Below are 13,520 nucleotides of genomic sequence, written 5' to 3'. Positions count from 1 at the left end.
TTGGAACCTGATACTTTGCTCACTGGGTAGCAACCAACTGAACCCAACCTCCAACAACACCCAAATACTATTGTTTTTGTTTTACTGAAACTAAAGTGTGTCTCATACGCTGAAGGCACTAGGGTAAATCTTATATAAATACCTAGCCCTTTCTTCACTAGATGTTATGCCTTTATTTTCTATAAAAATTAATATTAGACTATGACACAAAAGACTAAGGCTATTCTACCATACAGCTACACTAGGGCTACAAGCTAAAGAGAAACAAACAAACAAATACCTTTTATGTGTGATGAGAAAAGACAGTAAATTGTTTCATATGTATTTATTTTTGTTGGTCATTGATCTTGAACTCTGGGCCTAGGTGCTGGCCCTGAGCTCTTAGGCTCATGGCAAGCATTCTACCACTTGAGCCACACACCACTTCCAGTTTTCTGGTGGTTTATTGGAGATAAGAGTCTCACAGACATTCCTGCCCCCGCTGGCTTTGAACCGTGATCCTCAGATCTCAGCCTCCAGAGTAGCTAGGATTACAGGTGTGAGCCACTGGCCGCTGGCTCATAATTTTTATTTTTTAAAAATGAGTGTTTTCTGCCTTGCCAATCCCCATTGCCTTCAGAACTTTTCATATCATTGTGCAGGTCAGACAAATTTGGTAGAGGTACATGAAGCATTCTTGAGAATGCTGTCCTTCATGCTCTGAGACATAAATAATCTTGTTCTCCTCTTGATTCCTAAAGCACTTTATTGAGCCTGTCTATTATTTCTTGCTATTTACTCATGTTCTACACTCCCATATAAGCAGTTACAAGGCAATGTAACACAATACTCCTCTAATTAACTTCTCAGTGCCTGTGACCTCCACATGGCAGTAAGCAGCCAAGCACAGTGGCTGTGACTGTCTTTTCTAGCCCCGTCCAACATGGAAAGTGAATGGAGGAATACCTTGCTTTACAGGTACTGTTTCTTGTGGAACTCAAGGGGTAGTTTCTGTTAGTAATTTTTTTTAAAGCAACAAAGACTAAGAAACATTTGAGATTACTAACACTGATTACTAATTATATAGAAATTATAAAAAGATATCAGATCTCATGTGGCAAAGGAGAGAGGTGACACCATTTTGAACTGACTACTTCAGTGAGAAGGACACATGCCTGCCTGAGAGGAAGTATTCTGCAGTTGTTTAGTGGAACAGTTTTGACTGCGTTATGAGTCATGCTTAGTGGTAAAAGACTATAGAGATGGAAAGGAAGGAAGCAAGATCTTTTAGAAAAATGCAAACTAGTTGGTCAGCTTCCTCTTTTAAGGGACAAAATTCAGAAGTAGAAGGACTATTGGTACACTACAGTTTGGCCATCAAACTTACTCTGCTATTTTAAGATTTCAGGCAATCTGATTGGACTTCTAGTCACAAAACAATAGTTTGTGAAAATTAGATTTGAGAAATTGGATAGTTATGGAGGATATTCAGAAAGCTTTTGATTTAGTGCTAAATTTAAAAACATCATAATTTTAAACATTTGGAATAAAACAACATCTAGAGGGCTGGGAAGGTGGCTCAGTGGTAGAATGCTTGCCTTGCGTGCATGAAGCCCTGGGTTCAATTCCTCAGTACCACATAAGCAGAAAAAGCCAGAAGTGGTGCTGTGGCTCAAGTGGTAGAGCACTAGCCTTGAGCTGAAGAGTTAAGGGACAGTGTTCAGGCCCAGAGTTCAGGCCCCATGACTGGCAAAACAAAAACAAAAAACAAAACAAAACAAAAAAAAACAAAAAACATCTAGAAGTGCGTGTCATGTATCAGCAAGGTAGCAAAAAGTTAATTGTAAATTTCCTGTTTTAGGGCATGAGTAAGTTTTGTTTTGCCTTAAAATGAAAACAACACAGGTTTTTCAACAGCAGCAAACATAGATTTAGAGGCAAGTTTCACCACTCAGAGTGGAACTCTGGATAAATCATCTCTGATAAGACTTGAGAATAAAAATTTCCTGGCAGAGTCCCAGGGAAGAGAGATATAAAACAGCTCAGGGCCTGAACCAAAGTACATGGTAAAAGATTACTACTATATCCCTCCTCTGCTTTTTGTGGCTATATTTCTGATAGTTTAAGAGATATTTTAAAGAGAATTACTTAGGCCCTTGCCAATGTTATCTTAAAGAGTAACCAGTATTTCTCCAGCATCTACCATGTACTTTTTTGCTAAATGTCTGACATATATTACTTCATACACTGTCTACAATTTATAAAGAATTATTACCCTTATCAGACATCTTTCATTGTAGAAGCAAGGTACTTTCAAACTTAAATACACTCTAGTGTGGTGAACCTGAACAAAACATTTGGCACAAAATACTTTTGTACTGAAGGAAGAGAGAAAACAAAAGATTCAAGAAGGCCAAGTCAGCCTCATTCCCAGGCAAACTCAGGTATCTCTGGGTTACAACTTGTTATTTGTGCCTCATTATAACTGAATTCCATCTCAATATCCAGGGGGACTGTTAAGTAATTCTCTTTCCCTCCTTCTTCATTTCCTCCCCCCCTCTCCCTCCCTCTCAATCTCTCCTATTACTCAGGACACTAGGAGGAGAGATTACTTCTAGAGTGTAAAACACATCCATTTTCAATCTAACCAAGTCTGTTCCCTAAAATAGAAGCTTCCAACACGAAAAGCAGATAAAAATAGTTAGATAAGATAGAATCAAAAAGAAATTCAACTTTGCTCCCTTACTAGTTGCTGCATTAAAGGAGAAGCTTAGTTGTTCCACCTCAACTAATGGAAAACATTCTATCATTATAACTCTTTTATGCTGGGTCCTTGGGACTAATGGTCAAAACATTTCCAATAGTTTCCTTTTTCATGTTAATGTCATATATAATGGTAATTTATATTAACTAACACTTGGGTTTTATATTCTTTTGGCTTTTGGTGGGGGGGTGAGAGGTTGGTCATGGGGACTGAATTCAGGGCCTGGGGTTGGTCCCTGAGCTTTGTGCTCAAGGCTAGTAGTGCTCTACCACTTTGAGCCACCACACCACTTCCAGTTTTGTGGTGGTTAATTGGAGGTAAGAGTCTCATGGACTTTCCTGCCCAGGTTAATTTTGAACTACGAGCCTCATGTCTCAGCCTCCTGAGTAGCTACGAAGACCACCAGCGCCTGGCTTTATATTCATTCTGATACAATTTTTTTTAAATATTTAAAAGAGAGATACACATTCCCATGGCAACAGCACAGCATAAAGTTCTGTACGTCAGTAATCTAGACTTGGGTGTTCACTTTCTCTTTGATGAGCAATTCATGGAAAGTCTAAGATTGTCTTCTGGATTCCCCTGTGGGTCCTCAAGGGACCAGCTCCAAAAGGATATAGATAGAGCACACCAACACCAAAGGATTTGCATGAGGGACTTCCAAATGAAATCTCCTATTGCACTTAAGATGTAACAGATAATATAAACTGTCATCCTATGCCAACATGCCTCAGTAACTTGGGATTTTTTTCTTTGGAAGCCTTCTTCAAATTTGTCAGGATAAACACATCTTTGTAATTTGAACATACTCCTTCAAGTGATTAAGTTGTTCTATAAATTTCTTTGAAAATAAAAGAAGGAATTACATTTATCTTTCTCAAAAACATCATTACTAATCAACTTTTATGTACATAGAGGTTGGGAGGGAGAACAGAAGATTTAAACCAGAATCCCCGCTTGACCACTCTCTCACTACAGTAGTCCCTCTCCATTTTCTGAGGTTTTCTTTCCTAAGATTTCACTTTTCCAATCAACTGAGAGGTCTGAAAACATGAAATGAAAATAATTCTATAAACAATTCATAGGCTTTAAATAATTTTTCCCCTGGTATAATTGTTCTATTTCATTTTTGCTGTTTCCTCTTACTGCGTGTGAGTTATAAATGAATCTTCATATATATATATATATATGAAAAATACAGTGTACTTAAATATATTATTCTGCAGTTTCATTGAGTGGCTATAAGGAGATGAAGTATATAGTGTACTTCTGTAGGATTTGTGTTAATGTTCAATAAAGTCATGTTATTATAAGTAAATAATCATATTATTTATACTCAGTAAAGTCATAAATTATAATTAGTGAATAAGTACACACACAAAGATACCTCCAAAATCTTTTTTCAAAAAATTTTCTTTGTTCAGTTTACTGAAGATTCTCACTGCTTCTGGCAATGAAGTTGTCATTTACTTGAATTATCTACAGAATTAAAATACTACAAAATAATGCCACCATTAACATTAAAATTATATTACATGATAGCTCACACCTGTAATCTTAGCTATTTAGAAGACTAAAATCAGAAGGATCAAAGTTTGAGGCAAACCCACTTAAACATTCAGCAAGATGGGAGCCAAGAGGAAAGGCATAGTCCAGAAAAGCCCTATAAAAATTAAGACCCTATTCAAAAAAGTTAACAAAAGTGAAAAAGTCTGGGATGTGACTCAAGTGGTAGAATGTGGGCCTAGTAAGTTTGAGGCACTGATTTAACACCCTAATAACTACCAGGAGGAGAAAGGAGAAAGTTTATTTGTCCTTGAAAATTAAAATATTCCAAAGTCCTACACTAGATCCACATTAAAGAGTTTTGTTTGTTTAGGTATCAGAAGAAAATATTTTGTATTCCTGTAGTATTGAAAAACAATGTTTGAAACCCACACTTAGTGGATGTAGAGATTATCATAAAACTATCTTGTTAGGATCCATATCCTTGATTCACCAAGGAGTTCCAGTGACTTACAGGAGCTCAAATATTAATTTCTGTTGACTCCTGTTCTGCATATTTCTTGGGCTGGGAACCTGGCTCAAATAGTAAGAGCATCATCCTAGCACGCATGAAGGCTTGAGTTTGAAAGTCAGTATTGCCAAGAAATGAAGCAGTAACTCCACAGCTATTTCTTACGCCAATTCTCTAGCCAGAAAATCATGCCATTAAAAGCTACTTACCACATAAAGTTGTTTCCACATGGTTCCCCAGTCTCTTAATGTTGATGTCATTTCTGTGATAACCGAGTCTTCAGTGGGAATAACCATTTCAAATTGTCTGTGAAATTAAAAAAGAAAATGTACATATCTAATTACCATAAACAATTCAAGAGCTCTAAAAGATATACTAGGAAAGAAAGATATTCAGTTATTGTGGGTCTATTCTAGGAAAGAAAGATATCCAGTTATTGTGGGTCCTGCAGATAGTAACCAGGATCTGACTACCAGTGAATGCGACAAATGTATAGGTGATAAAGCAGTGCAGTAGAGATAGAACTACAAGGGAGTTCCACTCTAATGATGACAGTTTGACTCCAAGATAGAAACTCTTAACTTTCTTCATCCAAAAGTTTTCATCTATAGCATGTGGTCATCAGGCTACATAAACTATGACTTGACTTTTGCCTTCTAAGTGCTATGAACACAGGATTCAAAGGAGTAAAAGGATGTAATGGTTGTGAACATACAACTAAATCAGTGTTAGAAAAAGCAAAACACCGACACACTGAGTACTTCCACTCAGTAACCTTTCATTTTTATTATTTAGAACAGTGATGAGAAAAATAATTGCTACTATTAGCAATGTTATCATGCTGCATAGTATATAGACGCTTAAGACATCAAATATTCATTTCAAACCCTTTTTCCCTGTGATTAGGATAATACAGCATTACCATTTCTTTTCTCAAAGCCAGAAATTGTACTTAGAGAATATATATATATATATATATATATATATATATATATATATATATATATATGTCTTCATTTAAAAGAAACATAAAAAGACGGGGGTGGGAAGGACACTTTAATTTGCCATTTTATGCACTGGCATGTAATTATTCTCCTTTGCCTCATCTTCACTATGTTCTTTTTTTTCCAAATCCTTACTGCCACCTTCCCACTCTTTGTGAAGAAGGAAGTGGTTACATGGCTATTATCATGAATTTATTTCTAATGAATGCTACTAGCTGTTTTGATGGTGATTGTTTTCTCTATTTTAATATATTTTCTCAAGGACATCATCTAATATGTAAAAGGTAACAGCCTATTAGACACTGAACCACGTTGTCTCCAGTGATCAAGGGAAATTACTTCTTAGCATGAGGCTAATAACTGCTCTGTAGTTCCTTTTTGATGTTATGTCTAAAGTGCGTATAATTGTCTTTTGGAAAATCTTCTTAAGGGAAGGATGGAAATGAAAATCTTGCCTTGGTTCCTTCCCCAATGGAAGTCTAGCTCATTTCAAACTACTTTAAAAATACCATCCTGTGAATATTTCCCCCTTTCTTTCTAGAGCTTAAACACAGCGGAAAAATGTAAAACTAAGATTACACCTAGGAGAAAAAGTCAACAGTAATATTTGAACTGTGACAGCTATTGAACCTTTTCATGAGTGTACATATGACATTTTCCACTGATATCACACTTATTTTGTTTCTGAAGTAACTATTGCTATTAACCGTTCTTTTTCTTTTTTGCACATAGTAAGTTTGAACTCAGGGCTGCTGTGCTTGATAAAAGAGATACTCTACCACCCCCGTTATTCTAATAGTGCTGTTGCAATTTAAATGATGAATATTTGCCATGGAAATTTGTAAATGATCCTATACAAGGCCAAGGAGGGAACAATGAATTTCTAGGAAAACCAGTTATCTTATTTAGAAAGTGATGTGACCTCACCAAAAATTAAATAATATATAAGTGGCTTCAAGGTTTGAAGATGATAATTTAAGTATACCAGCAGTCTTACCTTACTTTAAAGACCCAGGAAAGACCATAAAATAATTCAATATGTTTATACAAGGGTTGTCCAAAATGTATGGTGGGAAGTACAAAACTGTTACTTTAGGCTAGTCAGTTATTACTTACTATACAAACACTAACACCAATGTTCAAATAGTCGCTTATAAATGGCTTCCCTAAAATTCTATTTTGCTCAGATATTCTAGGATAGACTAAAGGAATTTCATCCTACTGGGATATCAGGTTGCAAGTCCTGTTAAGACAGGTCGCATAATAAAAAATCAGAATCTTCTCTCTGGGAAAACAATCACCTGGCAATACATGTCCTGAAATGTTCTCAGAGCAAAGTTCTCTTCCAATAATAACCCTAGAATGATGGATCTGAACCCATTACAACAAAAGTTTGTTCTGTAGTTAAGCACTTCTGCTGCACAATGCCCATTATGTAGGCAGAGAACCCATGAGCAAATCTTAAATATAGGTAACCAGATTTTGAGATTTCTTTACAAACATTTAAACTGTCTTGTGACATATGGAAGAGGACAAGGTACATATCAGTACTTTGTCCATAAAATAAATTAGAAAAACATAAATAAAACAACATTAAAGTAAAATCAAAACCAAAACCAGAAGCAACTAGTTTAACATTATATCCCATTCTACTTCACTTTGAGGAGTAGACTTCAACTATATAGAATTATACCTAACACTATCTTTGCTGGTATAAGCATCTCTCTATTCTCTGCTAGGGTGTACAATAGGTAGTTGGGTGGCACATTTCACAGACTTGAAGTAGGCAAGGGTTGAACTTAAAGGAGAAGTTATAGGGGCTTGCCCAGGTGACCACTATTTGGTAGTCCCTGGAGTTTTCACATTGCCAAATCCAGACTTCTAGAATAGAAAGATCAGAAATGTTTCTGACTTAATAGAGGGGGCTTGGGTGGTGCTACAACTACCCTGGGATAACTTTAAAAAAAATCAACACTCTACTTACACTTCTGATGGCCAATAGCTGCACTGCATTTCTGAAGGACAACATTTATTAAAACTAGAAGCTATGGTAAATATAGGTAACAGAATTATACTTAGTCAACTATTTAAAAATCACCACTACTATTACTAATATTGTCTAAATAAATGACACATTTAAGATAGTGTAAATGACATATAATTTTAACTTCCATTCATAAAATGAATCACACAACAGACTCTCATCCAAGTGCAGAAGTTTTTTGTTCAACTAAAATTTAATACACATGTAAGAATTATATTTGAAAGCATCCTTTAAACATTTTTGGTAAAACTCCGATTTGTAGATATTATTTGTTATACTTTCAGAGTTCAAATAAAAATTACTTTTTATTGTTTCTGAGGAAAAGTATGGTTTCTACATGGCTGACCCTGTATTTTTTTAGCCATAAAATGAATGTTACACAATCATCCGGTAAGAGATCGATCGATCTATCTATCGATCTATCTATCGATCTATCTATCTATCGATCTATCTATCGATCTATCTATCTATCTATCTATCTATCTATCTATCTATCTATCTATCTATCTATCTATCTATCTATCTATCTATCTATCTATTTTTCTGTCAGTCGTGAGACTTGAACTCTGGGCTTGAGCGCTGTCCCTGTGCTCTTCAGCTCAAGGCGAGCACTCTACCACTTGAGCTTCAGCTCCACTTTTGGTTTTCTAGTGGTTTATTGAAGATAAGAGTCTCATAGAGTTTTCTGCCCAGGCTGGCTTTGAACCACAATCCTCAGATCTCAGCCTCCTCAGTAGCTAGGATTACAGGCATGAGCCACCAGTGCCCGGCTAAGAGTTTTTATGACATTATAATATCTGTCAGCTTATGTTAAGTGTATCAATAAGAATGTTCTTTTGTTTTATCTTGCAATATTTTACTTGAAGGGTATTATCTTGACAGCGGCTTCCAACCATTTGGCCAATGGACTGGAAATCCTAGGTGATCAGCCAGCTAAATTCAACTACATAGCACAGATATGATATTCTCTAAGGCAGAATTATGACTTCTAAAATGGTCATAGGAGGACATAGTATTCTGCTCATTTAAAGAAGACAAACTTGGCTTAAAATCAGTGGGAATCGAGGAAATACCTGGGTTTTGGTGCTGATGGCTCATGCCTGGCCTCCTAGCCACTCAAGGAGGCTGAGATCTGAGATCTTGCCCAGGCAAGAAAGTCCATGAGACTCTTATCTCCAATAAACCACTCCAAAAAGTGGAACTGTGGTTCAAGTGGTACAGTGCTAATCTTGAACACAAAGAGGCTCATGGACAGCACCCAGGCCCTGAGTTCAAGCCCCAGGACTGGCAAACAAACACTGCCCCCCCAAAAAAAACACCCCAGCATCTTATGAGTCTTCCTGGTATGCTTCTCTAAAGGGCAGGAGTTCAAAAAGAACCAACTTTTTCTGTTTCAGATGAAGCTAGTTCTATGATGTGTAGACAATGAGAGACAGTAATGGCTTATATTCTGCAGCAGTTCAGAACACACAGACAGCTTCTTAATTCCCTCCCAACTATATTAGTCAGTGTTTCTTTATAAATAACACAGACAATGGTGTTATCTTCTACAGTTCATTTTTCAACACAATTACTAAGCTTTTCAAATTCCAAAATAAGTAATAGTTCTGTTAAAAATCCTCCAACTATTAATAAAACTCATTTCTTACCCTTTATTCTTCACACAGGCATTTTTCAAGTGAACATAGCTGGAAGGAAATATACCCTGGAAGGAAAAAAGAAAAAAAACACAAAGATTATGTTCTAACTGTGTCTTAAGGCAGGTGGGCTTATAAATAGTGTGTGTAACACACAGTTCATACACAAGAAAAGAAACAGTGGAAAACATCTCCACTTTCTACAGATTAAAATTTATTGTGGCTTATATTCATCCTTTGTTTTCTACTATGAAATTCTTCACAAATCTAGAGATTATCCAAAGTAAGTATAACTGAAAAATTTAAATCTCACTCAACAAATATGTTCTTAATAAATCAGAAAATAAAAATCTGCATTCTACATAAAAATTACATCATAGTAAGATTTAAAAAATATATTGTAGCTTTAATATGTTTCCTTGGTTTCTCTTTTGGTTGTTTTATTCATTTTCTTCTCCTTCAAACACTCATGATTCTATTTTAAAATATACATTAAAAACCTTAATGCTAATTTGGAGACAATATCTGCATGATACATTCTGGGAAGATCTTTGATGACAAAACAGCAGCAATTAATCACGAGACTGCCATTCTGATGGAAGAAAAACTAAACAAAAGAAGCCATGCAAGCTTAAACCTTTTCATGTAAGGAAACTGCAAGGAAATTGTTCCTTTGTTCAAAATGGGAAATCGAAGAAAGAACAACAAAAAAATGAACAACCAATTTATCATCCATTAAATGCCCATATCTTCTGAAGAATTTCTGATGTAGTATCAAATGACAAACTCCATTAAATATTTATGAAAACAAATGTTATTTGTATGTATGTTATCACCACTGTGGAACTGTGTATAAAATAAAATTTAAAAAGCAAATTCTTTATACTCAACGGAAGGGAATAGGTAAATAGACCTTTTTAAACATGATTTCTTCTGCAAAATTTAACTTAACCTTAATAAAATAAGTTTAACAAATACTATAATTATAACTAATAAATTACTATTGAAGGTTTGCTAGATATGACTAAAATAATGGAGATATCACAATAATTTTCCCAAACATGCCCTAGATGAATAATGAAATAATAAAGTTATATGTGCATGTGCCTTGTAGATGTCCAAAATAACTTTAAATGAGGAATAATATATTAAAATTTAAATTTATATACTCTTTTGCCCCTCAGGCTTTAGACTGATCTAAAGTAATGAAATGAAGTAATTAAACACATTTAGATGATCCAGCAAATGCTCTATTTAAGCAAAAAGCTATGCAAAAGTTTAAATATCTTCATTGTATTTCAGAATGAGAAATGACATAATTTGTTATCTAAAATTTAAGTAAAGATAAAATAAAAACTTATGTCAGTTACTAGAGATTGTGGAAAGGATGGATGAAAGCTGGGAAGATGAGAACAAGGTAGGATTAGTGTCAAGATCACAAACTGTCTCAATGAATGATAAAACAAAAGCCATATTACTTCTTACTGTAATTTTGGAGGGATTATATAAATACAGAAAGGATAATGAATCTTAGTATCTGTCTGGAATAGTAAGACAGATAAGCAATTTTATAATCTGGTTTTCTCAGTTTTTGAACTGGCAATGTGCCAGTACAAAAAACTCATTTCATATTTTACAAATGATAACACAAAAAATGAAAATTAAACACCTCTATGCAGCATTTCTTTTGGAATATATATTTCCCTTGTCTGAATTTTAATTTAGTTCTCTATGAAACTAGCACTTCAAAAAGATTTTGTTTATATATAATGAGCTTATTAAAGTCTTAGCTCAATTTTCAAGAGCTATAAAAAGATGATCATTTGAGGAGCATATCTTAAGTATAATCCAAGTTCAAAGGAATTTCCAAAATTATGAAAATTTGTATTATCGTTTTTCATATCAAATGAGTCCCAACTGTAATTTTAATTGTATAGTAATTCAATTTAAATATTGATCTTTTAGTAAAATCCTTTAATTACTGTTAGAAATAGTTGTTTTTACCTTGACATTGGGGTTTTTTAAGGCAAATCCTCTGTACCAGCCTGTAAAGAAATAAGCATGACCATAATTTAATAAAATATTGTAAACACTAAAAATAACAAATTAATCAGTTCTTTGCTGATGGAATTTTACCCTATATGTAAATATTCTATGAATAAATTTGGCAGCTGTTGGAATCAGGTTAAAAGATTTAATGTATTCCCAATTTTTTCTAAGTAGAAAGCACAGACTTTACTACCTAATAATATCTAACCAGTAGTCATGGAGTGAATTTAACATTCTTAAGCCCACTACTTTGAATGAGAACCAATTTTATATCATAAGAAGAGTAAGTCAAGTGCTGTTACTAACAAAATTATCTAGTGCACCTTCATCTGCACTAAGTCTAATCACCTGAGCCCATCATAAGATTTATTTTTGAGAATGCCTACTAGTTAGCTCAGAACAACTCTGAATTGATTTTATAGTACTATAATTAAGAAAAATACATTGTTATATCATTTAAACAAGGTGAGACACACATAATAATATACATTATTAATACATGGTCCCATTTAAAATATTATACTTAGATTATATTTTTTAAACTGTAGACACCACATTTCTTATTGGTGAGAAATTACATTGCTATGAAATAAATGTTTTGTCAAATTGCAATTCTGATTAATTGGATTTTTCAAGCCAAATATTTGAACTTTGACTTTGTGTTTTCATTCCTCATAATACTTTTCTTAAAAGGACATACAATCCTAAAAAACAGACCTCAAACAGTTTTTATATCAGCCTGAAGAAAGAAAACAATTGAAAATCAGAATCTCTATCTCAAGGTTTAATAGATACTTATAAGGACATATCCAAGAAATGCATCCATTTGCAAATATTTATTCTAACACAAATCAAAATCTTTAGATAACTACCCAAATGTCACATCACATAAGAAAGATTTTCAATTATTAAACACTTCCCATTAGATATGCAGTCCATTCTAACATGTAAGCTTAAAATACATATTATATTTATCTGAATACAAAGCAGCAATTAACAAAATGCATCAGGTAACAACATAGAAACTCATACTATCGTTTTAAATATCTCAATGATAGTATATAGAATAAATATGCACATCTTACCAACACTTAATGCTAGACTACCTAAAGTAAGGAGTTCTCTTAGGGAAACATAACTCAATGTATGGATTTATAATACAAACATTACCACAGTATAAATTCTTAGTAAGGAAAGCCTTCTAGGAGGAAAATGGATAATTTTGGATGCAATCATTACACTCTAAAATATGGTTATTTGTTAACAGAAAATAAAGGTGGTCATTTCATTTGGGATATCTTTGCTAGAATCTAAGTATGTTTCACAGCAGAGAAATGAAAACATCTGAGAATATCTTTAGCATCATTAATGAATTACTTGATACATAAGTCAGTGATAATCATACAGGGTCACATAATAGTTTCTACTATTACATATTCATTGAATAATTTTAGTGCAAATTATTTTTTTTTCTCAGACTAGGGGAGGAACTGGTTTAAGCAAAGAACCCTCCTTGAGATATGGGGTTGGCCAATTTCAAGCACAAAAGTCTGAGCTGGATCTCTGATTTTTCCTATGTCTAGCATCTGATGGATGTTTGAGAATATAAGAAAAGTCTTCTAGTTTGGCAAAAAGTCATGAACTCTCACAAATATAGTATCTTCAATTGGTGTCCAAATTGTCTTATGGTGACAGTAAGCAAATACTACTAGAAAAACGTTAGCTTAAAAAAACCACATGTTGCTTTTCCATAAGCCAATACTGTATGTGAAAGGAACATGTTTATGGGCTGGGAAGGTGGCTCAGTGGTAGAGTTCCTGCCTCGCATGCATGAGGCCCTGGGTTTGATTCCTCAGTACCACATAAATGGAAGTGGTGCTGTGGCTCAAGTGGTAGAGTGCTAGCCTTGAGTTGAAGATCTGAGGGACAGCGCCCAGATCCAGACTTCAAGCCCCACCAACAAAAGAAAGGAAAGCAAGAAAGGAAGGAAGGAAGGAAGGAAGGAAGGAAGGAAGGAAGGAAGGAA

At 34.4% G+C, this 13,520-nt stretch overlaps 1 protein-coding gene across 1 annotated transcript in view; it reads right to left on the bottom strand.

The window, feature by feature from the left end:
- Positions 1-13,520, bottom strand: part of Dock4 (dedicator of cytokinesis 4) — a 421,543-nt gene that overhangs the window by 222,664 nt on the left and 185,359 nt on the right. Inside the window, exons 3-5 of the mRNA XM_013024050.1 lie at positions 11,450-11,490; positions 9,458-9,513; positions 4,970-5,066 (exon numbers count right to left, since the gene is read on the bottom strand). Coding sequence (XP_012879504.1) covers positions 4,970-5,066; positions 9,458-9,513; positions 11,450-11,490 — 194 coding nt within the window. The remainder of the gene's footprint in view (positions 1-4,969; positions 5,067-9,457; positions 9,514-11,449; positions 11,491-13,520) is intronic.

The sequence above is a fragment of the Dipodomys ordii genome, unplaced genomic scaffold (genome assembly GCF_000151885.1).
Source record: "Dipodomys ordii isolate 6190 unplaced genomic scaffold, Dord_2.0 Scaffold72, whole genome shotgun sequence".
Lineage (NCBI taxonomy): Eukaryota > Metazoa > Chordata > Mammalia > Rodentia > Heteromyidae > Dipodomys > Dipodomys ordii.
The sequence above is the reverse complement of the archived record's forward strand: the minus strand, read 5'-3'. Positions and strand labels throughout refer to the sequence as shown.